Source organism: Miniopterus schreibersii, assembly GCF_964146895.1.
Source record: "Miniopterus schreibersii genome assembly, chromosome: 4".
Lineage (NCBI taxonomy): Eukaryota > Metazoa > Chordata > Mammalia > Chiroptera > Miniopteridae > Miniopterus > Miniopterus schreibersii.
Genome location: NC_138105.1, coordinates 72,434,433 through 72,461,685, shown reverse-complemented (window position 1 = coordinate 72,461,685; position 27,253 = coordinate 72,434,433). Strand labels below are relative to the sequence as shown.

The window sequence follows — 27,253 nt, the reverse complement described above, 5'->3', positions numbered from 1 at the left end:
CCCTGCCAGCCCAGATCTGATCATGATGTGTCCTGTTCCTACTCTCACATACCCTGTAGCTCCCTATTGCCCTTGGCATAAGGGCCGAGCTGTGATACAGCCCACAATTCCTACACAATTCGCCTCTGCCCACCCTTCCTGCATTCTGCTCCACTCCCCAGATCCAGCCACCCTGACCCCTTGTGAGTTCCTTGAGCACACCATGCTCCCCCTCATCTGGGACATTTGCAGATGCTGTTCCTTCTGCCTGGAATGCTCTTCTCTCCCTTGTCACCACTCAAATTCTACTCCCACTTCAGCATCAGAGAAGATCTCCCTGAGCCCCTCCCACCAAATGTTATGCTCACCCAGCACCAAGGACCTCTCCCTTGGAGCACTTGTCACAAGTTTAAGTAAATATTTATATATAGAATTATTCGTTCACCATTTGTCTCCCCAGTCCTCCTGAGGGCAGGAATCAGGCTGTGCTCCTGGCACAGTGCCAGCAGACACTTAATGCAGTCTGTTGATGAAATAAATGAATACACAAACTGTCCCCAAAAGTCTACGTTTATGACCAAGGGAGGACAAATGGCTTTCCAGCCTCCTAGCTCATAGCTTCCCTCAGCTGCCTCCCGACTCTCCAAGGCCCCTAATTTCCATGCCGGGCTCTGGATGTCAGGGTATGGTCAGGCTAGAGGGTGGGTGGTGGTGGGTGTCAGTATCCCTTGCTTTTATTCTACAAAAATCAAAACCCTTAGCAAACAGCCTTTGAGTAAGGGAGAAAGAAAAGGGATTGGAAGGGAGGTTTGAGTTTACAAAACAAGAAAAGCAAACAGCAAGGCCACAGGATGTAGCCTGATGCCTGAGAGGTTCGCCCATCCATCTGAGCTGGGGGCCTCAGGAAGGTGATGTCCAGGTTCAAGGCCCTGACCACGGGCTCCAGCTCCCAGTCTTCCGTTTAGAAGCCGGCCAGAACCCGCGTGGGGCCGGGCTTGAATCCAGAACGCTTGAGACATCTGGTCTTGGGGTCTTAGAAGGCTCGGTGGGCGGGGCCTGAATCGCCCGGTGCTGGGGACCGGGCCTGGGCCCGAGGGGTGTGGCCTAGCCTGGTCCTCAAACAGGAGGGCAGGAACCAGCACTTGGGAGGTGAGACCTGACCTCAAGGGGTGGGGCCTTGCCTTGAGAGGCGTGGCCTATGCCCACAGGACGTTGGGGGCGGGGCCTTGACCCTCGAGGGCGGGGCATCTGCCTCTGGGCGGGGCTTGGGCGCCGGGCTCCGCAGGGCTGCACCTGCGCTCAGGCCCGTGGAGGTAGCGGCTCCACGTTGAGCCAGATGCCGCTCTCCGTGCGCAGGATGAGCTCCGGCTTCCGCCGCACTTTGCGCGTTCGGTCCACGCTCAGGCGGAAGCGCAGCAGCGTCAGCGCCACTGCCACGCGCATCTCAGCCATGGCGAAGCTCTGTCCGATGCAGTTCCTGAAGGAAGGCAGACTGTGTGAGCAGGTCCCCGGGACTGGGTAAATGACCACCCACTCCACTCCGAGCCTCAGTTTCCTCTTTTGCAAAACAGGACAATGCATCATAGAGCCTTTGGGAGCCTATGAGCCCAGAACTCAGGGCCTGGCACATAGTAGTTGCAGTTACTACGGAGGGGTGCTATCCCAGATCTGATTTGGGGACTTACGGGTGCATTGAGGACACGAAGAGTGTGCCAAGTTGGTGGATAGGCCACCAGGGTGAGATGTGGTCTCTGTCCCTGATAGGCACATCCCTGACTTTCCACTGGCCTGGGTGTTCCTCCTACACTTGGCTTAGACTTGGAGAAATAGAAGTTACCTGGGTCCTGCAGAGAAGGGGACAAAGGCCAGCGGCGAGCGTTGCTGTGGGTTGTCCGGGTCAAAGCGATAAGGGTTGTACACCTAAGCAGGAGCAGCCTGGGTGAGTCTGGGGACTGGCCCACCCATATCAGCTTGGCCCCCTCCCTCAGCCTCTGGGGAGCAGCCCAGTTGGACAGAGAACCACACTACAATCCAGCCACACTGCCTCCTTTTGCTGTTCAGGCATGCCAGGCTCATTCCCACCCCAGGGCCTTTGCACTTGCTGTTAACTCTGCCCGGAACACACTTCTCCATGCTCCTCACACTTCTCAGGTCTCAGTTCAAACATCTCTTCTTCCACAAGACCTTTCCTCATCATGTGAGCTAAAGTGCTCCCCTACCCACTACCCCACTCCATTTTTTTATTTCCTTTGTACATTTACCAATACCCCAAATCATATTATTTTTGCTCTTCTTCCTTTGCACTTCACTGTGAGTTCCATGAGGGTAATGACAATATCTTTCTCTGTCCTCAGTACCCAGCACAGGGTCTGACACACAGTAGGAGCTCAATAAATATTTGTGGACCTGATGAATTCACAGTGAGTCGGTGAACAAATGGGGGGAAGGACACTCAAGTCCTGCATCCAGCCCTGATGTCTGGCTCCCTGGGAAGCAGGGCAGGGGAGGCTCTGCTGCCCCAGGACTGCCCCTTCTGAAGAGGAAGCTGAAAGAAAGGAGGAGCTCACCTTGGAGTCAGGCCACACTGTGGGGTTGTGGTGGGTTCCATAGATGCTGACCAGGCAGATGATTCCTGTGGGGAGGGGTGAGGTCAGTGGGGTAGAGGAAAGTCAGGGCCTCCTCTGGAGACCTACCCCCTCCCTGCTTTCCTGGAGCCACGGTATTCCATGAACCGTCTGCCACCTTTCCTGCCCATCCTTCCCTGAAAAATTCTGCTGCATGCCTCCTTAAGAGGTCTCCGTCACCTTTCTGGCTGTACTGCTGGCCACACAGGGATCTTTCTCACTCTCATATCTGGCATTTCTTCTCCTCAGCCCAACACCTCCTATGTCTCCCTGCTGCCCTAAGGATCAAGTTCAAGTGCCTCAGTCTGGCATTGAAGGCCTTTCACTATCTGTACTCTTTCACTTCCAACCTCCAAGGCTCACCTCCCACATTTCCCCTTCCAAGCAGTCCTCCCTGCATTCTTCTCCAGATAGAGCTATTGCTCTTCTTTTGGGCTGCTCCTGCCCCGTCCCTCCCTTTAGCCCATCCCTGACCTGATGTGGCTGGGAATGTCTGTGCCCTGCTGTATTCCCCAGCCTGGTCCCGGGAATGAGGCCTCTCTAGATCCCCAGCATCACCCAGGGGAGGGCTGGGTCTCCAGGGGATATCTGGCAACTGAATGAAACTAACCCTCCCTTACCTTTATGTTGTACACAGGGCCCACCCTGCCACACCCAGACTCACCCACCTCTATCTTCCCCCTACACACTGGGTCTCCCCCATCACCCCAAAAGCAGCAGTCACATAGAAGAGTCACCCCAGCTACAGGGATAGTGCACCTGGGGTGAGCATGACCAGTCCCCATGAGCAATAGAGCAGCCAGGCAGCAGGGAGCAGAGCACACACCTTTGGGGATGATGCGCCCATCTGGGAGCTTGATGTCCTCTGTGCAGCGGCGGGAGACCAGGGTCACAGGTGGGAACTGGCGGAGGCTCTCCTTGATGCACATGGTGGTGAAGGGCAGCAAGGTCAGGTCATCCCTGGGGGGCATGGAATGGAGCGTGGGTGAGCTCGAGGCCAGGCCACACATACACCCAGGAGCAACTATACAGGAAGCTAATCCAGGAGCTCAGGCTTGCCCCAGCTTATGGCAATTGCAGTTGTGCCCTGCACTCACCACTAACCCTCAGCACCTGACTCCCAGCAAATCAGAGCAGCGCTAGCAGGCTTCTGTAGGCCCAGCATTAACCCTTTAACTGATGAATTATGTGGAAATCAGGGACACTGGAGGAGGTGCCAGAAAAGGCAAGGGGGCCCAGGCGGCAGCAATTTACTAGCATGTGGGGATCAATTTCAGTGTTTAAAAACCCACACATCCTCTTCCTTTAATATTATTTACTTAATTTTTTCCTTTGGACTTCAGAACCCAAAACTAGAGTAATTATAATTCTTGGTTCATGATCTCCATGGCTTTCTTTACACCACAGGTTCTCTTTCAAAGAAACTTTATGTTGCTACTTTAAAGGGCAAATGGCATGCCTGGTATAAAAGTGTCATAAACATAAGCACCACTGGGAAACCAGAAGAGAGTTATTAAGTTCTGGTTAGGCTCTGGCTAGGCACCATCTCCTGCCCAGTTCTCAGAACCTGGAGCATCTTCTCCCCCCTCCCTCCCTCCTTCCCTTCCTCTCTCTAAGCATGTCCTGGGTGAAGATTTAAAAAAAAAAAAAGCAGAAAGGTGTTGAAGATCCAGTAGCACCCAACTAAGAGTTTCTCCCTGAGTTCCTAATTTGAAAGGTTGACACTGAACTACCTTCTCACTGTTTAATGCTATTTAATCCTGTGTGCTCTTTGCATCACCCAGAAGCAGCTCTACACAACACACATCGCACATAGAAGTCAATTGAATTACTGTTCCTGATTCTTCACTTCCTCTTGTATTCAAATTATACGCCTGTGCCCTGTGCCTTGTGATCCTGCAGTGCCTTCCACTTAGAAGGGTGGAATAGGTGACCCACCCCACCCATGTCGTGCTTGGCCACATGACTTGCTTTAGGTAATGGAATGTTACGATGCAAACAGAGGTTTTAAGTTGTGTGGCTCTTAATGGTGATGGAAGGGGACTTAACTTGGGGCGGTGAACACACAATACAATATACAGATGATGTGTTATAATTGTACACCTGAAACCTATATAATTTTATTAATCAATGTCACCCCAATAAAATTTTTTACAGTTGAGTGGCTTTTTGTGCTTCTGAAGTCTACCTTGAGATGAACGCGCCCAGGATAGTTGCTGACTCAAGGAGAATGAGAAGATACGTGGAACAGACCTTAACCCAAACCTCAGTTTGGACGCAGCCCCATTCAAGTCAGCATCACTCGGCAATAACAAGAGTAATATGCAGGCAAGAGCAAGAAATAAAGTAAATGCTTGCTGGAAACCCCTAAGTTTAGAGGCTGTTTGTTATGCAGCAGGGTTGCAACCATTGCTAACTAAGACACTCCTAACTAAGAACTCTTGCATTATGAGCTAGGCAGATACATTATTGTCATCCTGTTTTACAGTTAAAGAAATTGAAATTCAAGAATCTTAAGTGACTCGTTTGATGTCAGAAAGACAATAAGTGGTAGAGCAGAAAGATTCACACCCAAGGCTCAACCTGCCCTCACCATCCCCATGACCCCAGACTGACCACTCTAGCTCCTCCAGTTCCCGGCCTTTCATGATTTCCTGGATCTCTTCCCGGCACTTCTCCTGGTACTCTGGGTACTTGGCCAAGTTAAACAGCACCCATGAGAGCCCACTGGATGTTGTATCGTGACCTGCAGGCAGATGAGGAGCTCTAATGGAGGCTTCCTGGAGATAGCAGAGATGCTATCTTCAGACAATGGGCACCCCCATCCTCCCCCAGCCTTGCCCCACGTCTTCACCCTCAAACATGAAGGTGTCTGCTTCAGCTCGTATGTCCTCGTCTGTCAGTTCCTTTCCATCTTCATCCTGGAATGGGCAGTAGACAATGCTCAGCCCACTTCATCCCACCCTCTGCATGCTAGGGCCTCCCCCAAAGTCAAAGATACCCCCTCTCTCTCCTAAGCCAAGCTGTAGGGAAAGGATTCCAGGAAGATGGAGGTATGCAATTTGTCTAAGAAAGATGAAAAGAGGGAAAGAGACTCAAAGGTGAGGGGAAGAAAGGAGTTTGTGTTTCTTTTGATTTATTTAATTTTTTTTAAATCCTCACCCGAGGATATTTTTTCAATTGCTTTTCAGAGAGAGTGGGAAGGGGGAGAGACAGAGAGAGAGAGAGAAGCATCGATGTGAGAGAGACACATCAGTTGGTTGCCTCCTACACACGCCCCGACAGGGGGCCAGGAATCGAGCCTACAACTGAGGTACATGCCCTTGGCCGTAATCAAACCCGGGACCCTTCAGTCCGCGGGCTGACACTCTAACCATTGAGCCAACCAGCTAGGCCGAGCTTGTGTTTCTTGAGCAGCTCCTAGCACCAACAATCTTGTGATCAGGTCATGTGACCATCATGTCATAAATGAGGAAACTGAGGCTCAGAAGAGTCAGATGACTAAGGTCAAGCATCCATGAAGCATCAGAGTCAGAACTGGGGTCTAGGACTGTCTGAATGCAGAACCCTGAATGCAGGTGCTGCTCAGAAATTCCACAAAAGCACTGCAAAATGAGTGACCACTTATCTCTGCAAATACCACATGTCTTCAAGGTCATGTATTTCATCTTTGTAAGTGTGGGCTGAATTGTGTGTCCCCCCCCCCACCTTCATTCCCACTTCTGGAAAACTCATATGTTGAAGTCCTAACCCCAGCTAGGACAGCAGAATATGAGTGTATTTGACAATAGGGCCTTTGCAGAAGTAATTAAATTACAATGAGCTCATTAGAGTGGGCCCTAATCCAATATTACTAGAGTCCTTATAAAAGGAAATTAGTACAAAGATATGCACAGAGGAAAGACCATGTGAACATACAGGAGAAGACGGCTGTCTACAAGCCAAGGAGAGAGGCCTCAGAAGAAACCAACCCCACTGACACCTTGATCTCAGACTTTTTACCTCCAGGGCTGAGAAGATGAATTTCTGTTGTATAAGCTACTTATGTATGACACTTGGTTACAGCAGCCCTAGCAAATGAATATAGTAAGTCTTACACATTTTGTGTCCTATGTCTAAGTTAGTTTGGACGTGTACTATTTTAGGCAGTTCGTGCAACTTGTAATGAGGCCATCCTGGGCGGGGCCCACCCTCCAGGGCCCAGCCTCACCTTGGCCAGGAGCAGCACATCGATGAAATCCAAGGTCTTGCCCTGCTTGGATTTGAGCCAGGCCTCAGCCCCCTGCTGGCGCAGAGCCAGCCGCCGCTGCTGGATGACCTCGGTGGTGAAGCGGTGCACGGTGTCACAGGCCTGGCGGAAGCGCCGCCCATCTGCTGTGCGGTAGTAGATGAAGTCAATGTAGTGGTGCAGGCGATACTGGCGTCGGACTGCCAGCGCACTCAGCTCAATGATAGCTGAGATGTAATCGCTCATCTTCCTGCCAGGGAGAAGAAGGGCCATGAGTGTAGGCCCACTGTCTAGACAAGCTTCTCTCCCAGTGGGTAGATGACAAAGAGCGGCCCTGGATTAGCTACATTGTCTTGAATTCTTGATGCTCTACCATCTGGGACCTCACTGACTGGAGACACTGCCCTCCCAGGGCTAACCTATTCTTAGAGCCTCACCTAGGAGCATGTCTTGCTTTTGCAAACCAACCAGTCCATAGCCCCTACTCCAGACTTTATCAGTGGACAGGAGGCAACCAATTGATGTTTCTCTCTCACATCGATCTCTCTCTCCTTGTTTCTCCCTTCCTCGCTCTCTAAAAATCAATAGAAGCATTCAGATGAGAGTTACAAACAAACAAACAAACAAACAAACAACAAGTAAATCACTGAGGCAGGGTTTCGAGGAGCTGTCCTTGGTTCTGAAGCGTGCTGCTAGTTTTCATACACTTATCACAGACTGTCATTTTTTTTGTTTATTTTTTGGTTCAAGACATTGTTTGTTTTATTGACCACTGTATTTGCAGTGCCTAGTCCAGGACTAGCACACAGTAGGCACTTGGTAAATATTTCTTGGATTAATTAATTAATTACTAAGGCCATCTCCACCTTACCCAACTGAAACATACCCCTACAAGGCCCAGAGTAACAAAGTCAGAAGCTTGTTATTGAGGACCTATTATGTGCTACAAATGACATTCATTGTGTCCCTTATTACTTATATCTCCACCTAGATTATAAACTCCAAAGACTGGGGTTTTGTCTGTTTCCCTACCATATTCCCAGTAGCTAGAATAGTGCCAGGCACAGAGTAGGCACACAGTGGATATCTGATGAATGAATGAATGAATGAATGAATGAACCAGGGCAATGGTTATTTTACTAATTCATTCAATACTCACTGAGCATCTACTGCGTGCCAGGGCAGTGCTATATCATTTTATCCTTAAAGCATCTTTCAGACAGGGATTGTCATCAAACAAGAAAACAGAGGCTCAGAAAGTGGAGGGATACTTTCCAAAGATCACATAGTATTCCTAGAGGAATAAGGGAGACTAGCATTTACTGAGCACCTCTTGTGTGCAAAGCCATTGACTCATATTATCTCATTTAATTCTCACACATGACTATGGGGAAGGAATTGGGATTCTATTTGGGGGTGAGGGAGGAAATAGGCTAAGAGAGATGATGTGTTTCCTGGAACCACACAGCCTGTCTGGCAGAGCACCAGCAGCCCGAAGGTGCCTAACACCACTTTTCTCTTCCCACCACCTTGTCCCTAAAGCAGCTGGTTCTGTCTTCCCCAGGTAGGCCACACTCACTCCTGGCAGTTGCTATTGTAGCTGAAGACACATTTCTGAAGACTGTCCAGGGTCATGAGGCTGACATGCTCAAACATGTCAAGGGAGACCACTGGACCCTCCGCCAGGCGCCGCCATTTAGCCTGGAAGAGAGAGGCAGCAAATGGGCACAGAGGCCGCAAACTGAAAGCCTGGCTGACAAGGACCTAGCTGGATGCTCACTACAAGCCCAATACAGATAAAGGAAGTGAGGCTTTGTGACATCACATGGCTCACCCACGAGTTGGAGCCTGACCTGTCTCACTTCCAGGGCATCCTCTTCCCATGAAACCTTGGGACTCACATGCATGACATTGGTGCACTGGTTGAATATCTTCATGTAGGGCTTCAGGATGTCAAAGTGGAAGGCAGGTGTCAGCAGGCGGCGGTGCCGGCTCCACTTCTCACCTTTGCTGAGCAGCAGCCCATCTCCTGGGCCCAGGAGACTGAGGTTAGGGGGTCTCTCCTCTTACTCTGAAACACTCCAAGAAACCATGCCCCAACCCCTCTTGCCTGAAGCCCCAGCCTACCCAATCCCACACTCACCCAGCCAAGGTTTCAGGAAGCCATAGAAAAGGTCATCTTTGGGAGCAACAGCAGCTGTGGAGACAGACCAGGCAATGCTGACTCAAAATAGAATTCTGACCCTTGACCTCTGCTTCTGACCTCCTTGGGACTCCTCTCTGGGCTCCAACCTCCCTCCTTACCCTTCCAATCCATCCTAACACCTACCCCAGAAAGATCCTTATAACATGCTGACCTGAACATGAGGCTCCCCTGCTCAAACACCTCCTATGGCTCCCTATCGCCCTGGTAAAAAAAGTTCAAGCTCAGGTTAGCATCAAAATCCCTGTCCCATCTTGCCCCTGTGTGCCTCTCCCGCCTCATCCTTCAACATCCACTAACAACCCCACATGCTGTCTCTCACTTCTAAGCCTAGGCTGTGCTCCCCGTCCTGAATGGCCTCTTCAACTTAATCCAGCCCCACTTTTCTGCCCGCTCAGGCCATCTGAATTATACCGTCTGTGCTCCCATGCTCCAGCCTTGCCCTCTCCAGCTTACCTTGAACCCTGGCCCCATGGGGATCTTATCTGACTCTAGGTCAGACCATGTCCCTTCCTGCACCAGTTTCTCAGCCCATTTTTCAAAGCCCCAAATGATCTGCCCCAGTCCAGATGGCTCTCAAAACATCTTTAGCACCCCCACACACACACACACACACACACTTAATATTCCAACATGACAGAACTTTTCTTAACTCCTTGGAAAAAGCTGTGTGCTTTCTCTGCTCTGAGTTTTTCCACCAGATGCCCTCTCTGCCTCAAATGCTCTTTTCTCATCCCTTTAGTCTCTGCTTGCATGCCATTCCCTCCCCCACCAATCACTCTGGGTTGTGTCCAATCAGTAACAAGCCCCTTGAGGAGAGGGACCATGTCCATCACAGATATATTGGTGCTAAATAAATTTTTATTGTATGAATGAATGGACCAATGAACCAATGAATGAGTGAAAAGGTGAATGAATTAGGGAATAGATGAATGACTGAATAAGTGAGTCAGTGAGTAAATTCCCTTTCTGTATGCTAAACAGATTTGGGACAGAATGGGCAGGGGCCCAGGAAGGAAGTACCTGAAATTCAAGTGATGTCACTTTTTACCTGAGCTGTGACTCAGCTGCCTACATACCCCCTCCCCCCCCAAGAATTGGCCAATCATGCAGTCATCTGTCCACTCATTCATTCCCCCATTTAACACACACCTCTTCTGCCACCTTCCTGTGCCCAACCCATGCTGGATGATGCTGGAGACCCAGAGATGGCTCAGCTCCGCCCTGCCTGGAGGAACACTGGGTGGGGTGGGAAAAGAGAGCAGAGGCACGCCATGCAATTAGCAAGACTGTAGGAAGTGTGCCAGGAGAGAAGGGAGGCACAGAGAAAAAGCTGTTGGAAGTCAAGGCAAGCTTCCTGGGAGAGGAAATATTGGAAAGGAAAAGTGGGAATCTAGTCATTCCTCTTCTCTCTGGAATCTGGACTCCCGGCTAGGACCCCCAGAAGTCTTTCTGACTCACAGACCTGTCAAATGGTTGTCCTTCTCAAACACCTCCCACGGCTCCCTATCACCCCCAGGGTAAAACACAAGCTCATTCACTTTGCACAAAGGTACTCTGAGTCCAGTTTCTGTCTCATTTTTTACTTCTCCACACACTTCATCCTCACTCTAAACACCCCAAATCATCTGAATTCCCCTGGCACTTTCACACATCTGTACCTTTGTACTAGTAGGATCCTCCACCTGAAATTACTCATCTGGCAAACTCCTATGCATCCTTCAAAGCCCAGTTTCACTAATGCCCCCTCCAGAAGGCCAAACCCTCTCCCCAGCTGAGCCCTTGGTTTTCCATCCTTGGGTCCCTCCTCCACTCCAACCCTGACCACTCAATGCCAAGAGTTTGTATCCAGGCTGCCTCTTCCATAAATTTTCCCTCCAGTAAAAAGGGGATGGTAAAGTCTACCTTGGAAGAGGTCATATAAGAAAAGCCCTCACACAGTGCTCAGTAGGAAGCTCCATATCACTCTGGTTGAGAGCTTGGCCTCTGGGATGGCCAAGTCTGAGTTCAAATCCCAACCCTACCACTAACTAGTTGTGTAAACTTGGACATGTTACTACTATGCCCCTCCATGTCCTCATCTGCCAAAGGGGAAATAGAACAATCCTGCCTGCCTCATGGTACCCCTATAAAAACTCAGTGAGTTAATATGTTCCCAGCACATAGTAGGTGCTCATTAAATATTTGTACATGTAAATGAATAACTAACCAACTGTTGGCTATTTTTATTACTATGATTATAAGTATTGGTCACTGGTGTCAAGAACTTGGGTCCTCAGCTCACAGCAGGCCCCTATTAGTGAAACGTGAATGCATAGCTGCCATGGAAAACAGTTTGGGGGTTACTTAAATACTAAACATAGAATTATCATATGACCATACAAATTTTTTTCAGTAGATACTCCTAGGTATCTACCCAAGAGAAATAAAAATATATGTCCACACCCAAACTTGTACCCGTGTGTTCTTACCGGCCCTATTTATAACAGCCAAAAGGTAGAAACAACCCAAAAGTTCAACAACGGATGAATGGATAAACAAATTGTGCTATATTCATACAATGGACTATTGCTCAGCCTCAAAAAAGGAATGAAGTCCTGATAATTGCTACAACGTGGATGAACCTCAAAAACACTATGCTGAATAAAAGAATTCAGTCACAAAAACCACATTCTGTATAATTCCTTTCCTATGATATATCCAGAATAGGAAAATCCATAGAGACGGAAAGTAGATTAATATTTACCAGGAGATAAGGAGAGGGAGGTATGGCAAGTGATTACTTAATGGTGTAGGGTGTTTTATGGGGTCATGAAAAAAATTTGAAACTAGAAATAGTCGATGGTTGCTCAATATTATGAACACACTAATTATCTTACACTCTAAAGCTGTACACTTTTAAATGGTTGATTATATGTTATGTGACTTTCATCTCAATAAAAAAATGAATGTATAAAACCAAGCTATAATTACATGCCTATATATCATGCCTTGTCCTCTGTAAAACATTTTCACCTACTTTCTCCCATTAATGCTCTCTATCCCAAATGCCCATTAGGTGATTAAACAAAGCAAAACAAAACAAAGCAAAACAAAACAGAGGTTCCAAGAGGACTCAGGCCTTCCTCAGGGCTTATCAGATGTGCTAGTTTAAGCTCAGAGCAGCAAGACCCCCAGGGGTGGCCTCCCAAGGAAGCCCCAGAGGGAGATCATGTCTGAAATTTGGGCCAGGCCTGTCCCATCCCAGGCGGCTAGGCATAGAGGGGCAGGGGCACCTTGAGGCCAGGCCTCACCTGACTCACAGCCCCACCCTCCCCAACCTGAAGTCCCCCATCCTGCTCCTCCGGTGAGGGAGGTGGTGGATATCCTGCCTGTCCTGAGGAGGAGGCTTGAGCATTTGCTAAGCACCAAGCCCATGCTGGGGGATCTGCTTCCTGAGCCATGAGGAGTCTTAAACCAAGCAGGATGGAGGAGAAAAGGAAGAGTCAGGGAGAGAAAGAAAAAATAGTATATTAAAAAGGCAGAAAAGAAGAAGCCCTTATTAGCACCTACCTACATTATATTTTTGAGTCTTCACAATGGCCCCTTTTTCAAATCAGAAATTGAGGCCCTGAGAAGCTGAATTTCTGGGTCACACAGCAAGTATGTGCTTCAGTCAGGATTCAAACCCAGCCCACCCAAGTCTGGCTCCAGGGCTCTTCCCAAACTCAGTGCCCATCCCTTGGAAGAGTCACCTCTCCTTGGGCCTCAGTTTTCCTCTTTGTGCAATGGGGATGGTCACCCTCTCACAAATGCAACAATGGGGACATAGAGGCATGGGGAGTGCATCATTGGGGGAGGGAAGGATGGCAGCCCCTTAGTCTCTCATGGCTCTGGGTGGTAGCCTTGAAGGCGGTCCCCAAATGTGTGTTTGTAGAAGCCCAAACTGAGGCAAGAGATCCTAAAATTCCTGGGGCTCTTTCTTTCTCATCCATGCTCTCTTCTCAAATGTCCCCTGATTCTTTTGAAGGTACCCAGCTACATGCGAGACCACACTGAGGATCCAGAGCCCCACTTATGAAAAAGATAGAGCCGGACACAGACACACTCAACCCTAAATGATTAGGACTGAGAATGGGAAAGTCCAGGGAAGAGGGCTATGGTCTGCTGGAGAGTCAGGGAAACCTTCCTGGGGAAGGGGAGGGAGGGTCATTGGAGCTGGGTGTTGAAGGCCAAGCAAGAGCTTGTCAAGCACACTTGGGAGTCCTACACCATGGGGTAGGTGTGGATTGCAGAAGGAATAAACAATCCTACTCTCTCTCCCCACCAGTCAGGATCAGCACCGGTGAAGAAAGCAGGCTATAGGTTGGGATGGTCAGAACCCAAATGACGGGAGTGCCATTAGAATTGAGCAACAACCAGTTAACAAAATCTTGGGCAAACAACTACTTATCCGAATATGTTTGGTTCAGTGGACAGGCATCTTCTCAGAGTTCCTGGGACTCTATTAGTCACACCTTTTCCCATGCTGTTCCCACTCTCTGTATTACCATTTCTGCTTTGGTGAACTCCTATTCATTCTTCAAAGCTCTACTCAAATGACCCTTTTCCTGGATAACCCACCTGCCTAAAAGCCCTGGTAGACTCTGGGAATTGAGGGTTTACCCGTCACTCAGAGGCCCAGCCCACATACCTGAGGCGCCCACCAGGGGTTTGATGTAGTCAGGATGCACCAGAACCACCAGTGGCAGCACAGGTCCCATCCACACCAGGATCACATGGTGCATGTTGTCCAGCACCTTCTTCTCATCCTGGAGGCCCGACTCATTTGGAAGATACTGTGGGGGGTGGTAGGGAAGGACAATGAGGAGGTGTACAGCCCCAGCTTCCCCTAGTTGTTCCCTCCTGCCACCTCCCCTGCCCTCAAAACAAGCCAAGAAGGGCTATATGACTACAGACTGTTGGCTGCACCTTGCTGAGCCTCCAGCTCCTCATCTGAAAAGTGGGGAAGAATCACCTCTCTGTCAGAGGACAGTCGAGAGGACTCATGAAACAGCAAAGCATGAGAACCCCAACATGGAGCCTAACACAAGCTGATGTTCAAGAAACAAACACAGGGACAGTAAACACAATAATGACAGGTTGGTATTTATCGTGTTCTTGTTCTGTTAGTAATAAAATTTTACTAGTATTGTCATATTTAACACAATTTGTGCTTGCAATGGTGGGTGCTGCTCAGGGCATTTTTCATAGATTTATATGTTCAACCCACACAAGAACTCAGTGACAGAGTTGCTACTGTTCCCCATTTTACTTTGTCCAAAGTTACAGGTGAGTAGGTGACTGTCCTGGCTTGACTTCCCCAGAAACAGGTCTGGAGACAAGAGTCCTAGAGCAAGTAGCTTATTTGGGTGATCCCAAAACACACAGGTAAGGCAGTGGGGAAGTGACAGAGTGAAGGAAGGCAGTCAGTAAAGAGTGAGTTGCCAAGGAAGTTCCCACCATGGGCAACCAGGGCTCAGTACCAAGGAGGACCTCTGGGGGACATGAATCTCAGAGTCAACCCACCTAAAGGTGAGGGGCTGGGGTTTTTACACCAACTCACATAGTCCATAGTCACTGGCTGAGAGACTCTCCTGGGGCTTTAACGCTCATGCTCGCAATACACGCATTAGTGTGGGCTCCAGCTACTGGAGAAAGCCCTAGAACACAGGTGCTGGCAGCAGGAAGTCAGTCCATGGTACCCAAAAATGGGCGCAGAGGATTTGGACAGGCACTGGCACCATTTGCCATTATGGCAGAGCCAGGATTTGAACACAGGCCACCCAGCTCCAAAATGCCTGCTCTTAACCAACATGCTCTATGAAACAGAAACGCTTCAGGCTCAATGCCAGATAGATTTGAACTCAAATCCAACCTCAGCCACTGTGTAACCTTGGGCAAGTCACTTAACCTCTCTGAGCCCAAGATCAAATCCATAATACAGGGCAGATCCATCCTTAATTAACAGGCTGTGAGAATTAGGGAAGAGCTCAGATCTGAAGGGGCCTAACCCAGTGCCTGGCTCAGTGCCCAGCTATTATCAAATGAATAAATGAACAAGTGAGTCCTCTCTGACTTCTATGCTTCCTTCTCCAACAGGATCAGTCTTGAGACTGTTCACACCCAAGGGATATCATGGCCTCACCCAGGTCTTGTGGCCCAGGGAGGTGGGCTGGGTCCATGAGATCAAGGCTGGACTTCAGAACCGGCCCTGGTCAATTGCCCAGGATGCCAGGGCCTGATTATTACCTCTAGGACCACCATCCAAAGCAGAGGGCTTCCTGGAGTAAGGGCACTGGAGATCAGCATGAAAGATGAGTAGAAGTTCATCTAACAGAGCAGGATATTCTGGGCAGAGGGCACAGTTTCAGCAAAGGCCATGAAGGGGAGAAGTGGGAGTCTTGTTATGGGAACAGGAAGTCATTCCATGGAACTAGAGGAGGGGTAGAACAGGTGAGGAGGGTAGGGGTTGGAGTCGAAAGGGCCTTGAACACCATCTGAGGAGCTGGGACTTCCCCAGACAGCAGTGGGGAGCCATGGAGAGTGTGTGAGCAGGGAAGGAAAAGGTGAATTTAAGAATCTTCCTAGGGATGGCGGGGGAGGATGGACTGAAGACGTGAGGCTGGCAGCAGGAGCCTAGGAAGGAGGCTGGACCAGGGTCCATCAGGGGAGGATGGGGCCTGAGCAGGGGTGAGAGGATGGGAGAGAGGAAGAGGGCTCAGGCAGAACAGGCAAACTCAACAGGTGAGTGCTGGCCCCAGGGGAACAATTCCAAAACTAAAGAAAATAAATGTTCTTTGTACTATTGAGTGGAAATGCATCCCCTGCTTCCTTCTTCTGAGACACCCCTTCTAAGAAGCATCTAGAATATTTCTAGAATCCCTTAATATTTCCTGTCCCTGAAGGACCCAGGAGTTGAGCATATACATCCACCACTGTGTAGCAGGATCTGTGCAAGCCTGCCCCAGACATGACTGTGAGAATTGTCACAACAATCCCATGAGGCCTGGCCAGCATGGCTCAGCGGTGGAGCCTCGATTGAGGTTCCAGGAGATCAAGGTTCGACTCCTGGTCAGGGCACATGCCCGGCTTACAGGATCGATCCCCAGCAGGGTGCGTGCAGGAGGCAGCTGATCAATGACTCTCTTTCATCATTGATGTTTCTCTCTCTCTCCCTCTCTTCCTCCTGAAGTCAATAAAAATACATTGAAAAAAACAAAAAACAACAACAATCCCATGAGGTTATTAGGAATGATCACAGTCCCTGCAATGCAGATGGGAAAACTGAGGCATAGGGGGTGAAGGAGCTTGCTCAAGGTCACACAGGCAATAGATGGTAGATAAGGACATCAGGTCCATACTGATGACGGCTGCCCTGAACCGCCTCTCCAAAGTTAACTTCCATACTCAGTATGGGGCCTCAGCACCCTCAGGAGTCTGGTTTTCTCTCCCCTGGCCTCTGAAGCCCTTCTAGAAAAGTCTAGCCATTCTTATCCAGAAACTAGAGGCAGTAGAGGGAACAGAGCTAAGATCAGGGTTCTGGGGTCAGACACCTGGGTTTGAACTCTGGCTCTGCCACTTGAAAGCTGCCACTAGAGCCAGCTACTTAAGCTCTCTGAGCCTCAGGTGCAAAGTAAGGATAGTCATGGGACCTACCTCCTAGTGCTGTCAAGAGGACTAAGTGAGTTAACATTTATAAATTGCGTGGGATAATACTAGCCACATATATGTGAGATAAGAAATTAAATGCACCCTGGCAGGGTGGCTCAGTTAGTTGGAGTGTCGTCCCAAGCACCAAAAGGTTGCAGGTTCGATCCCCAGTTGGGGTGTGTATGGGAGGCTGTCAATCGATGTTTTGATGTTTCTCTCTCACATCCATGCTCCTTTCTCTCTCTCTCTCCTCCTTCCTCTCTCTAAAATCAATTTTTTAAGAATTTTTTTTATTTAGTTTATTGATTTTTAGAGAGAGAAGAAAGGAGAGGGAGAGAGAAACATCAATATGAGAAAGAAACATCAGAGGGAAGCATCGATCAGCTGCTTCCTGCATGCCATCTGCCAGGGATCCAGCCTGCAACCCGAGTATGTGCCCTGACCAGGAATTGAACAGACAACGTTTTGATACAGTGGGTGATGCCCAGGCAACCGAGTCACACTGGCCAGGGCTCTTTAAAATCAATTAAAAAAAAAAAAAATATATATATATATATATATATATATATATATATATATATATATATATATCTCCTCAGGTGAGGATTAAGAGAGAGAGAGAGAGAGAGGAAGGGAGGGAGGGAGGGAGGGAGGGAGGGAGGGAGGGAGGGAGGGAGGGAAGGAAGGATATAACATATATCATATGAAAAGTACAGCAATAGCCTGGAATTACACAGAAAACTTTGCAGTAAGGTCTGCCTCATCCCAGCTATGTGATCATGGACAAAAGGCTTGCCCTTTCTGAGCCTCAGTCTCACATCCTGGCTCCAACCAGATTCTTTTATATATATATATATAATTGATTTCAGAGAGAGGAAAGGAGAGGGAGAGAGATAGAAACATCATTGATCGGCTGCCTCCTGCACGCCTCCGACTGGGGATCGAGCCCGCAACCCGGGCAGGTGCCGTGACCGGGAATCGAACCCTGGTCGCCTGGATCCTAGGTCGACGCTCAACCGCTGAGCCACGCCCGGCCGGGCTCCAACCAGGTTCTTGGGGGGTGTGGGGAGCCAGCAGCCCGTGAGACTGCCCGCCACGCGGGGCCGCCCCGCCCCGGCCCGGCCCACACACCATGCCCAGGTGGCCCAGCAGCCAGCTGCGCCGGGGCGGCTGCGGGAAGCAGCGCAGCTGGCGGCAGGTGGCGTGGAAGCGCCAGCAGAGCCTCAGGACGCGCAGCAGCAGGCGGAAGAGGAAGAAGAGCAGCGAGAGGAGGAGCGCGGACACGGCGTACAGGCGGAAGGCGGTCTTCTCCAGTCCCAGAAGCAGCAGCAGATGTTCCGTGACGGGCAGCATCCTGGGGGAACACATGGGGCGGGGTCAGTGCAGGTGGAAGCCGCCCTCCGGCCACAGGCATGGAACTCGCACAGTGACCTGTGGAGTCGGGCATGGTGTGCCTGGCACACAGCAAGTGCTCAGTGTGAGTTCCAGACGCCAAGGGTACATATCTCTCCTGCCCTCAGCGCGGCCTCCAGCCAGCTGGCCAGATGAACGCACCAGTGCCCCGCCATGTGCCCTCAGCCTCATCCCTCCTGACCCTCTGCCCCCATGGCCCGCCAGAGTGCTGGAAAATTAAGACACATCCCACTCCGAAAGCAGCTCTCATCAAAGACTGATGAGCAATGCTAGAGAAGCACTTCAGCGCCTTCTCCTCCTGGGTCCAGTGACCCTGAGGTGTGTGTTCCACATGGACTACCAATGGGATTAAACTCCAGCTGCCCAAAATGGAAAATTTCTCTATTAAATGCCTTGCTTCCTACTTTCTCCTCTTCTCCCCTCCTCTTCTCCCCTCGTCTTCTCCCCCCTCCCCCTCCTCCCCTCCTCCCCCTCCTCTTCTTCCCCTCCTCTCCCCCCTCCTCTCCCCCTCCCCCTCCTCCCCTCCTCCCCCTCCTCTCCCCCCTCCTCCTCTTCCCCCTCCTCTCCCCCCTCCTCTCTTCCCCCTCCTCTTTTTTTTTTTTTTAAAATATATCTTTGTTGATTTCAGAGAGAGGAAAGGAGAGGGAGAGAGAGAGAGACAGAAACATCAATGGTGAGAGAGTCACTGATCAAGCCCACAACCGGAAATGTGCCCTGACCAGAAATCAAACCCCAATCGCCTGGATGCTAGGTGGATGCTCAACCGTTGAGCCACGCCCTGCCGGGCTCCCTCCTCCTTCTTTAAATTGAGGTAGGAGTCGAATGACGTAGAATGAACCATTTTTAAGTGCACAGCTCGGTGGTACTTAGTACATTCATACTATTGTGCAACCATCACCTCTATCTAATCCTAAAATGTTTTCATCACCCCAAAAGAACACCCCGTCCCCATGAGCAGTCACTCCCCATTCCCCCATACCTTCAGCTCCTGGCAACCACTAATTTACTTTCTATCTTTGTAGATTTGCCTGTTCTGGATATTTCGTATCAATGGAATCATACAACACGTGGCCTTCTTTGTCTGGCTTCTTTCACTCAGCATGTTTTCAAGGTTCGTCCACATTGTGACATGTTAGTGCTTTATTTCTTCTGCTGAGTGACATTCCATTGTAAGAATATATCACAATTTGTTTATTCATTCATCTGTTGATGGACATCTCAGGTGTTTCCGCCTTTTGCCTATTGGGACATGTGCTGCTATGAACCTGGGTGGACATGTATTTGTTTGAGTCCTGTTTTCAATTCTTTCAGGTTCACATCCTTCTTCCTTATGGCTTTTTCTGTGATCACTTCCTAGATAAACTGCTTGCACTCAAATCCTTGATCTAGGGTCAGCTCCTGATGGAACCAACCAAAACAAGGTGGGTGGGTAATAATAATAACACAGTGCCCAGGTATGGTGCCCTTCCTACATGCTGTGCACCACACTCAGGGTTGTGCATGCCTTGTCTCATGGAATCTTAAATCAGTCCTTGGAGGGAGGTCCTATTATTATCTCCATTTTCCAAACAACTCAAGGTCAGTTTCCCAGCTCAGGGAGACAGGAGCTGGCAGAGGCCCCCAGAGATCCCACCAGAGATCAACCTCAATCACCCTCACATTGAGAACCCATGGATCTCAGACAATGCCAAGGAGATTCCTTAAAATGGTGGGTCCTATCCTCACCTCTTCTTTCCACCCAGTCCTACTAGACAAGGGTTCCCTCTATGCTCCTACCTCCTTGAGCAACACAATATGAAGAAACTCTGAACTCCAAGTCCTCACCTGAGCCTCAATCCCCATCCACCCCCTCCTGGGGATCAGACTCACAGGCTTTTCCACCTGTTGACGTCCAGCCATATCAATCATGCAGAAGACATGAAGTTTCTATTGGTCAGTGCATCCTGGGAAAAGATCTGGGTAGATCATCACCAAATTTGGAGAGGTCCACCAGGATGGTCTGACTTAAAATAAAGATGACATGACCACTCATTAGGATGGCTACTATCAAAAAAAGAAAATAGCAAATGTTGGCAAGGATGCAGAGAAGTCAAAATGTGTGTACATTGCTGGTGGGTGTGTAAAATGGTACAGCCATGTTGTGGAAAATAGTATGGAAGTTCCTCAAAAGAAATTAAACAGAATTACCATATGTTCCAGCAATCCCACTTCTGGATAGACCTCCAAAGGGAGTACAAGTAGGGACTCAGATATTTGTACATTCATGTCCATAGCAGTGTTATTCGTAATGGCCAAAAGGTGGAAGCAACCCAAGTGTCCATGGATCAATGACGGATAAACAAAATGGGGAATATCCATACAGTGGAAAATTATTCAGCCTTGTAAAGGAAATTATGACACATGCTACAACATGAATGAACCTCAAAGACACTGTATTAAATGAAATAAGCCAGTCACACAAAAACATTCTGTGTGATCCCACTTACATGAGGCCCCGAGAGTAGTCACATTCCTAGAGACAGAAAGTAGGAGGGTGGGTGCCAAGGGTTGGGGGAGAAAGGATAGGAAATTAGTGTTTAATGGGGACAGAGTTTCAGTCTGGGAAAATGAAAAGGTTCTGGAGATGGCTGGTGATGATGGTTGCACAATATGAATGTACTTAATGGCACTGAACTGTACCCTTAAAGTGGTTAAGATAGTAGATATGTGTGTTTTACCACAATTTAAAATCTTTTTTAAAATACAGGCTGCCTGGTATAGGTGATCTGTCCCCTAAAAAGCCCAAGTAAGGGTAGGTGTGGAGTGTAGGCAACCTCCCAAAATGAAGTATAGAGAGCTCTAAGTCACAAGTCCTAGGCAGATGCTCTGAATTGTGGACGCTGACAGGCAATTGGACTGTCTCTTGCGAGGGCAGCTCCAGGTGACACGCTGGACGGGAAGTAGCTGTGGGTATTTATTTCTTTACCAATTTAATGGTGGGTAATGATTCTCCCCAGTGATGCCGGGAAGCCAGCTAGTGATTCCTACTAAGAATTGTGACCTTCCTCTAAATGCTTCCACATGCCACACCCTTCACCAAGTGCTCTAGGTGCCTTTCTCCAGCATTCAGTTGGCAAATAATTTTTGAGCCCCTGCTATGTGTGTGACTCTGTTCTGGGCACTGAGGATATAATGATGAGCAGGACATGGCCCTGGTACTCAGGGAAGGTGACCACCAATAGGATGATATCTCTGAAAGCTACGTATCATGAAGGATGTCAAGTGGGGGTTGGGAGTGGCTGAATATTGCTCCCCACAAAGACATGGCATCCTAATCCTTGGAACCTGGGAATTGACCTTAAATGGAAAAGTCTTTGCAGATGGGATTAAGGACCTTGAGATGGGGAGATTATCCTGGAACATCCATGTAGGGCCTAACTGGAATCACACATGTCCCTTGAAGAGAGAGGCAGAGGGAGATTTGATACACAGAGGAGGAGAAGGCCATGTGAAGACAGAAGCAGAAATCAAAGTGATGTGGCCACAGGCCAAGGGACACCTGGGGCCACCAGAAGCTGGAGGGGGCAGGAAGGACCCTGCCCTAAAGCCTTCAGAGGGAATGCAGCCCTGACTCCTCCACTGACTGGCTGTGTGCCCTGGGCTTCAGTTTCCCCATCTGAAACTGGCTGTAAAAGATGATCTCCAGGTCCCCCCCAGTGTGACCTTTCCTGCATGTGGCCAGGATGAGTAACCATCTTGGCAGACCCAAGACCCTTTGGGGAAAGTCAATATATTCAGCCAACAGGGAACCAGATGGATCACCTCTAACCCCTGGGCAGCCTAGCTGCAGTCTGGATCCCATCTCTGCCACCCCAGTCACTTTTCTGAAGGTCTACCACTCCCAGCTATGATGCCCTCCATGGCTCCTTACTGCCCTCAGCCTGGCATCCAAATCCCTCAGGAGCTGATCCCTTCCCATCCTCCACACCAGCCACAAGGATCCCCTTTCTCAGTCTGTTTTAGACCCTTCTTCATTCAATTTGTTAATGTTGGGGTTTCTTAGAGCTTGACCCTGTGTCATCTCCTCCTCTCACTCTGTGTATACATTCTGGTGGGGATCTCACCCCCTGCCACGGTTTCTGTGACCTCATTTCTGAGGCACCTCCCATGTCTTTGTGTCTAGCTCTGAGTACCCCCCTGACAGGTTCAGCCACCTCCTGGGTACCCCCCAGAGGCATCCCAAGACTCTCAGATTCGCCTCACCTCTCTCTTCCTCCCCACATGCAACCTGTTGTCTGCCCTAAACATCTTTCACATCTGTTCATTTCTCTTCGCGCTCATCATCCCAGCCCGTGTCAGGCCGCCAGTGCTAGATGCTCCCACTGGCCTTCTCAGTTCTATCCTGCCCCCCCCCCCGCAGCAGTCCACGCTCCACAGAGCAGGCAGAAGGATCTTCCTAAAATGAAATCAGATCATGACCTTCCCAAGCCCAGAATCCTCCTGTGGCTCCCCATTACACTCTGAACACAATTCAGAGTCCTTTCCATGGACCACAATGCCCTGTGTGGCCTGGCCCCTGCTGGCGCTGGCCCCTCCAATGCTGTCTCCCATTGCTCTCCCCCTTGCTCACTCAACTCCGGCCACTCCAACCACAGGCCAAGTTCATTCCTACCTCAGAGCCTTTGCATGTGCTGTTCCCTCCGCCAGTCATGCCTTTCCCCCAGCTCAGCCCATGGCAATTCCTCCTCACCCTCCAGACCCAGCTCTGACTCAACAGTCCACTTTTTACCACCATTGGCCACCCCATTTCCCTCACTCTCTAAAGAATTATTGAGCATGTGCTGTATGTGGTGGCTTTGGCAGTCATTCTTTTCATTTTCCCAGTAGCCCATAGAAGGGGTTGGGGGACTTCTGAGTGGAGTCTCAGCAAGAGCCCCACCCCCACCCAGGAAAATCCTAGCTGATATCCCAACAAAGGAAATGTATTCCTGAGGGATTAAAACGGGAAGAAATTGGAACAAGAGAAAGTTCCAGCCCCAAAAAGGGGCCCCTGCTCCGGGATGGTGAGTCCATGGAGAGGTCAGAGAAAATGGTGAGCGATGCCCTGTTCCCACCTCACAGGTGGATGGGTACGTGGGGAGGTGAGTGCATGTGGAGGGCCAGGGAGGGCAGTTCTGAAGCCCTATGCCCACTTCACCACCCCCCTATGGAAGCCTTTCCCAGGACAGACACCAGCTCTGCTCCTAGAGGAAAGCGTGCATGCTGTGGGTCCCCAACTGGCTCTCACCCTGGGAGCCTCAATCTTCTCATCTACAAAATGGGAATAATAGCAAGAGGTCCAACTGATGCTCAGGGAAAAAGCTCAAAAAATGGCTGTACTGAGGAAGTTGTCTACTTTCTGCAGCTGGGTTGCCTCTGCTCCCCTAAACAAGAGCACTCCTGTCTAACCCCCCTAAAAGAAGGTGCTATACAAAGCTTTGAAGTGGTGCAGCCACTGTGGGTCCTTCAAAATGTTACATATCAAATTACCACATGGCCCAGCAGTTCCACTCCTAGGTATATACCCCAAAGAATGGAAAACAGGGACTCAAACAAATACTGTGTACAAATATTCATAGCAGCACTATTCACAATTGACAAAAGGTGGAAACAACCAAAATGGCCCTCAACTCATTAATGGGTAAATATCATGTGGTCCATCCATACAATGAAATATTATTCAGCCACGAAATGGAACAAAGCTCTGAACCTTGAAAACATCATGCTGAGTGAAAGCCAGACACAAAATGTTGTCTGATTCCATTGATATGAAATGTCCAGAACAGGCAAATTCATAGAGACAGGAAGCAGACTGATGGTTGCCAGGGCTGGGGCAAGAGGAATGGGGATTGACTGCCAATGGGGACAGGGTCTCCTTTTGGAGTGATGGAATGTTCTGGAATGAAATAGAGGTGGTGATTGCACAACACTCTGAATGTACTGAATGCCACTGAATTGTTCACTTTAAAATAGTTATTTCATATTAGGTGAATTTTGCCTCAAATTATTTAAGGCAAAAGAACACAAAATGTGTTTTGAGGGCCCATGTGAAATTTCTCATGGTGGCTGCCTCTGGACGGGCCTGGAAGAACTGGGGACAGGGGTAGAAGGGAGACTTAACTTTCCCTCTTCATTTTAGGGGGAACTTTTTGATTTTCTATACCATGAGCACATATTGCCCCATTCGAAAACAACTTGGGGGATTTTTAAAAATAAAATTAATGAGTTGACTATACAACCCAGACAGTGAACTCCAATGTAAACTAAGGACTTTAGCTAATAATATCGTGTTTGTATTGGTTCATCAGTTGTAACAAACACAGCACACTAATGCAAGGCATCAATAACAGAAAATTATAGGGAGTTGGAAGGGTGTGTTGGAACTCTATACTTCTTGCGTATTTTTCTGTAAATCTAAAACCTCTCTAAAAAATAAAGTCTATTTTAAAATTAATTAGTTGAAATTAATGAAAAGTGAGTTAAGATGCTTTACTTGGTGGGGAGGGGCATGTCCTGGGGTGCAGGCAGTTTTCCTTCTCTTGATCTGGGTCTGGTGACATGTGGGTTCAATTTGCAAAAACTCCTGAACTGTCCAGTTCTGAAATGTGCACTTTCCTGTATGTATATTACACGTCAACTTAAATAAATAAAAATAAAATGAAACGTTGTTTGTGCATGGTATTATCCTTTAAAATGTGAGGTTTTGACTCAAACAAGCCTAGGTTCAAATCATGACTCTGTTCATCCCCAATAAAGCAGCCGAGTCCCCACGCTCAGTTCCCACTTACCAATCTGGAAAATGGATTACTAATAGCAGGACCTACCTGTTAAGGTTGTTTAGGACACTTCAGTGAGATAAGGCTTAGCAGGTAGCATGCAAAATTATAGCCATTATTCCTGTTTCTAGTGTTACTATTTTATGGAAGTGAGAGAAACTCAAAGCTGACACTTAGGATGCTGTGGGAGGCTGGCATGCCCAATCCTCTCTGTACCAGCCCCCAAGCTCATCCCAGACACCACGCAGGGCACCCAGCAGCCCTGCCCTGGCAGAGGTAGCCCCGCCTGCCCTACTAAGGCCCCAAGTTATCTGGAGATGGAAGTGCCAGTGACTCCAAGGCCCACGCCCATGAAGCTCTGGTTTGTCAGGTTGGCCCAGCTGCCAGGCCAGTTGAGGACTCGTCATACAAGGTGTGTGGGCTCCTACAAAAGAATTCAGGACAGAGACCCTGACCTGCAGGAAACCACCTATCTGCCTCTCCTTGAACCACAGGTGCTGGGGCTCACCAGCAGCTTGACAGCCAAGCACACGACACTGGTCCCACTGCCCCACATCCCAGCTCTGCTCTCCATGCTCCCATTCTGGCTCACGGCACCTCCTTGACCCCCTCCCTCTATGCCAAGAGCTGCTGCCCCACCCAAGACTCATACTCTCCCAAAGTGCCTGGCCCCAGAAGGCCTGACTGAGAGGGAGCTTACCCCAAATTTCTGAGGTTCTGAGAAAGAACTTCAGGGGCAGTTCTGAGGGCAAGACCAAGTAGACAAATAGGCATGGGGAGCGGGGAGTCTCACTGCAGCTTTGGGCATATTGTAGGAGATCCTGACAGGAAAAGAAGTTTGAAAACCATCAATAGTAACCTAGATCATTCCAGGGCTGTAATTGTCTGTGATCACCATCTGGAGCAGGTGTGGCCACGCTTAAATGTGAGACTCAGAAAGGATTCTATAAAGCTCTGCTGTGTGACCTCAGGTGAGTGTCTGTACCACTCTGAGCCTCACTCTGTTCCTCAGTAAGACAGGAACCATATTACACACTTCATGAAGCTGTTATGACAACAAAACCTTTTTAATTTGCTCAGCTCGGTGCTTGGCACACAGTACGTCCTTGATCAAAGGTACCTCTCATTGCTGTTAGTGCCACCATCATATTCACTATTGTTACCCGGCCACCTGAGATTTGTAGAATAGGACCCAAAGCTTGCTGGAGAGCAGAGAGAGGGTCCCATTTTGTGAATGACTCCTGAGTTATCCAAGCCCCTCTGCAGATACCAACCTAGGTCATGACTGGTTGCCAGCCTAGAGCTAATGTTACCACTTAGAAACCCAAGCTGGGCTATACAGAGAGGCCCGGGCCATTGGAAAGTGCCCAGGATGTTGGGGTCACACAAGGCTGGTTTGTTCAAATCCCTGCTCACCCCTTGCCTCCCTGTCTTCCTCCCACCTCCAGCCTGATATTCCCCAGCTGGTGAGCCTCTGCAGCCCTGGTCCAAGGGGTGAGAGCCTGGCCCCTGCGACACCAGAGAGCATCGTGTCACCAGCATCCAACAAACATCAGCTAGGATCAACTACAAGACCTCGCACAACCCTCACAGCCAGCTCTGGGGACCCAGGGAGGGCACTCAGCCATGCTGAGGAGCCTGCCTAGAGGAACCTGAAGGGAGCAGGAGCAGAGCATAAAGTCCTCGGTGGGACGCACAGCCTCCCTTCTAAGAGAACGAAATCCCATTGATCCCAATCAGCCCTAAAGTGTCACAGGACAGAGCTTGGATCCCTCTGAGATGTCCCGATGGGGGCGGGGGGGTCGGGGGCGTCTTCTTGAGGCCCCTGCCCACCACGGACACCCAGAAAGGATACACCCAGGACTCCTCGACACGCTCAGAAAAATTCGCTCTCAAAAGCAGCCACCGTCTGGGACACAGCCACATTCCCCCAACCTGAGTGTCGGGACACGCGGTTGGGTCCTGGGGTCGGCGAGGCCCCCGCGCGCACACCTTCGCGCGCGCCCCGTCGGCCCGGGAGCCGGCGCTCCCCGCCTCGGGTTCCTGCGCAGGGCGCTGGGTGACACCCGCCCCTGCGCCCACACTCACCCCTCCGCTCTCGGCCTCGGGCCCTCGATCCAGATCCACGCGCGTCGCCACCTCGGTTCTGACGGCGCGGGCCCGGGCCCGGCCCTTTAACTCCGCCCGGCCGCGCCGCGAGGCCCGCCCCCGGCCCGCCCCCAGGTCCCTCCAGCCTCTGGGCGGGGACCTAGGCGCTGCCCCGAGAGACGGAGAACCGGAGGCACTGAGTCAGGGAGGCTGGGGGGGGGGGGGGGGTGACAGAAAGGGAAAGACGCGGGAA

The 27,253-nt window shown here is 49.8% G+C and overlaps 2 protein-coding genes across 2 annotated transcripts in view; both read right to left on the bottom strand.

Annotated features, from left to right (window-relative positions):
- Positions 1–27,253, bottom strand: part of LOC308556324 (olfactory receptor 1f45-like) — a gene marked incomplete at both ends in the record, with an annotated part of 504,663 nt that overhangs the window by 86,146 nt on the left and 391,264 nt on the right.
- On the bottom strand, positions 533–27,079 carry CYP4F22 (cytochrome P450 family 4 subfamily F member 22). Its single transcript, XM_081136792.1, has 13 exons — positions 27,001–27,079; positions 17,837–18,059; positions 13,707–13,851; positions 8,975–9,028; positions 8,733–8,860; positions 8,411–8,532; positions 6,814–7,081; positions 5,458–5,524; positions 5,220–5,349; positions 3,430–3,563; positions 2,547–2,611; positions 1,817–1,899; positions 533–1,456 (listed from the first exon to the last, which is right to left on the bottom strand). Exons 2-13 carry the CDS (start codon positions 18,056–18,058, stop codon positions 1,279–1,281), a joined length of 1,596 nt encoding a protein of 531 aa, XP_080992918.1. The 5' UTR covers position 18,059; positions 27,001–27,079; the 3' UTR covers positions 533–1,278.

Bases quoted from the DNA above. Each gene is read 5' to 3' on its own strand.
- CYP4F22 (XM_081136792.1), bottom strand. From the start codon at position 18,058: ATGCTGCCCGTCACGGAACATCTGCTGCTGCTTCTGGGACTGGAGAAG. The intron at 5,525-6,813 runs GTGAGGCTGGGC...TGCCCATTCCAG, and splicing joins ATGTGCTGCTCCTGGCCAAG to GATGAAGATGGAAAGGAACT. The intron at 3,564-5,219 runs GTCAGTCTGGGG...CATGCCCCCCAG, and splicing joins GAACTGGAGGAGCTAGAGTG to GGATGACCTGACCTTGCTGC.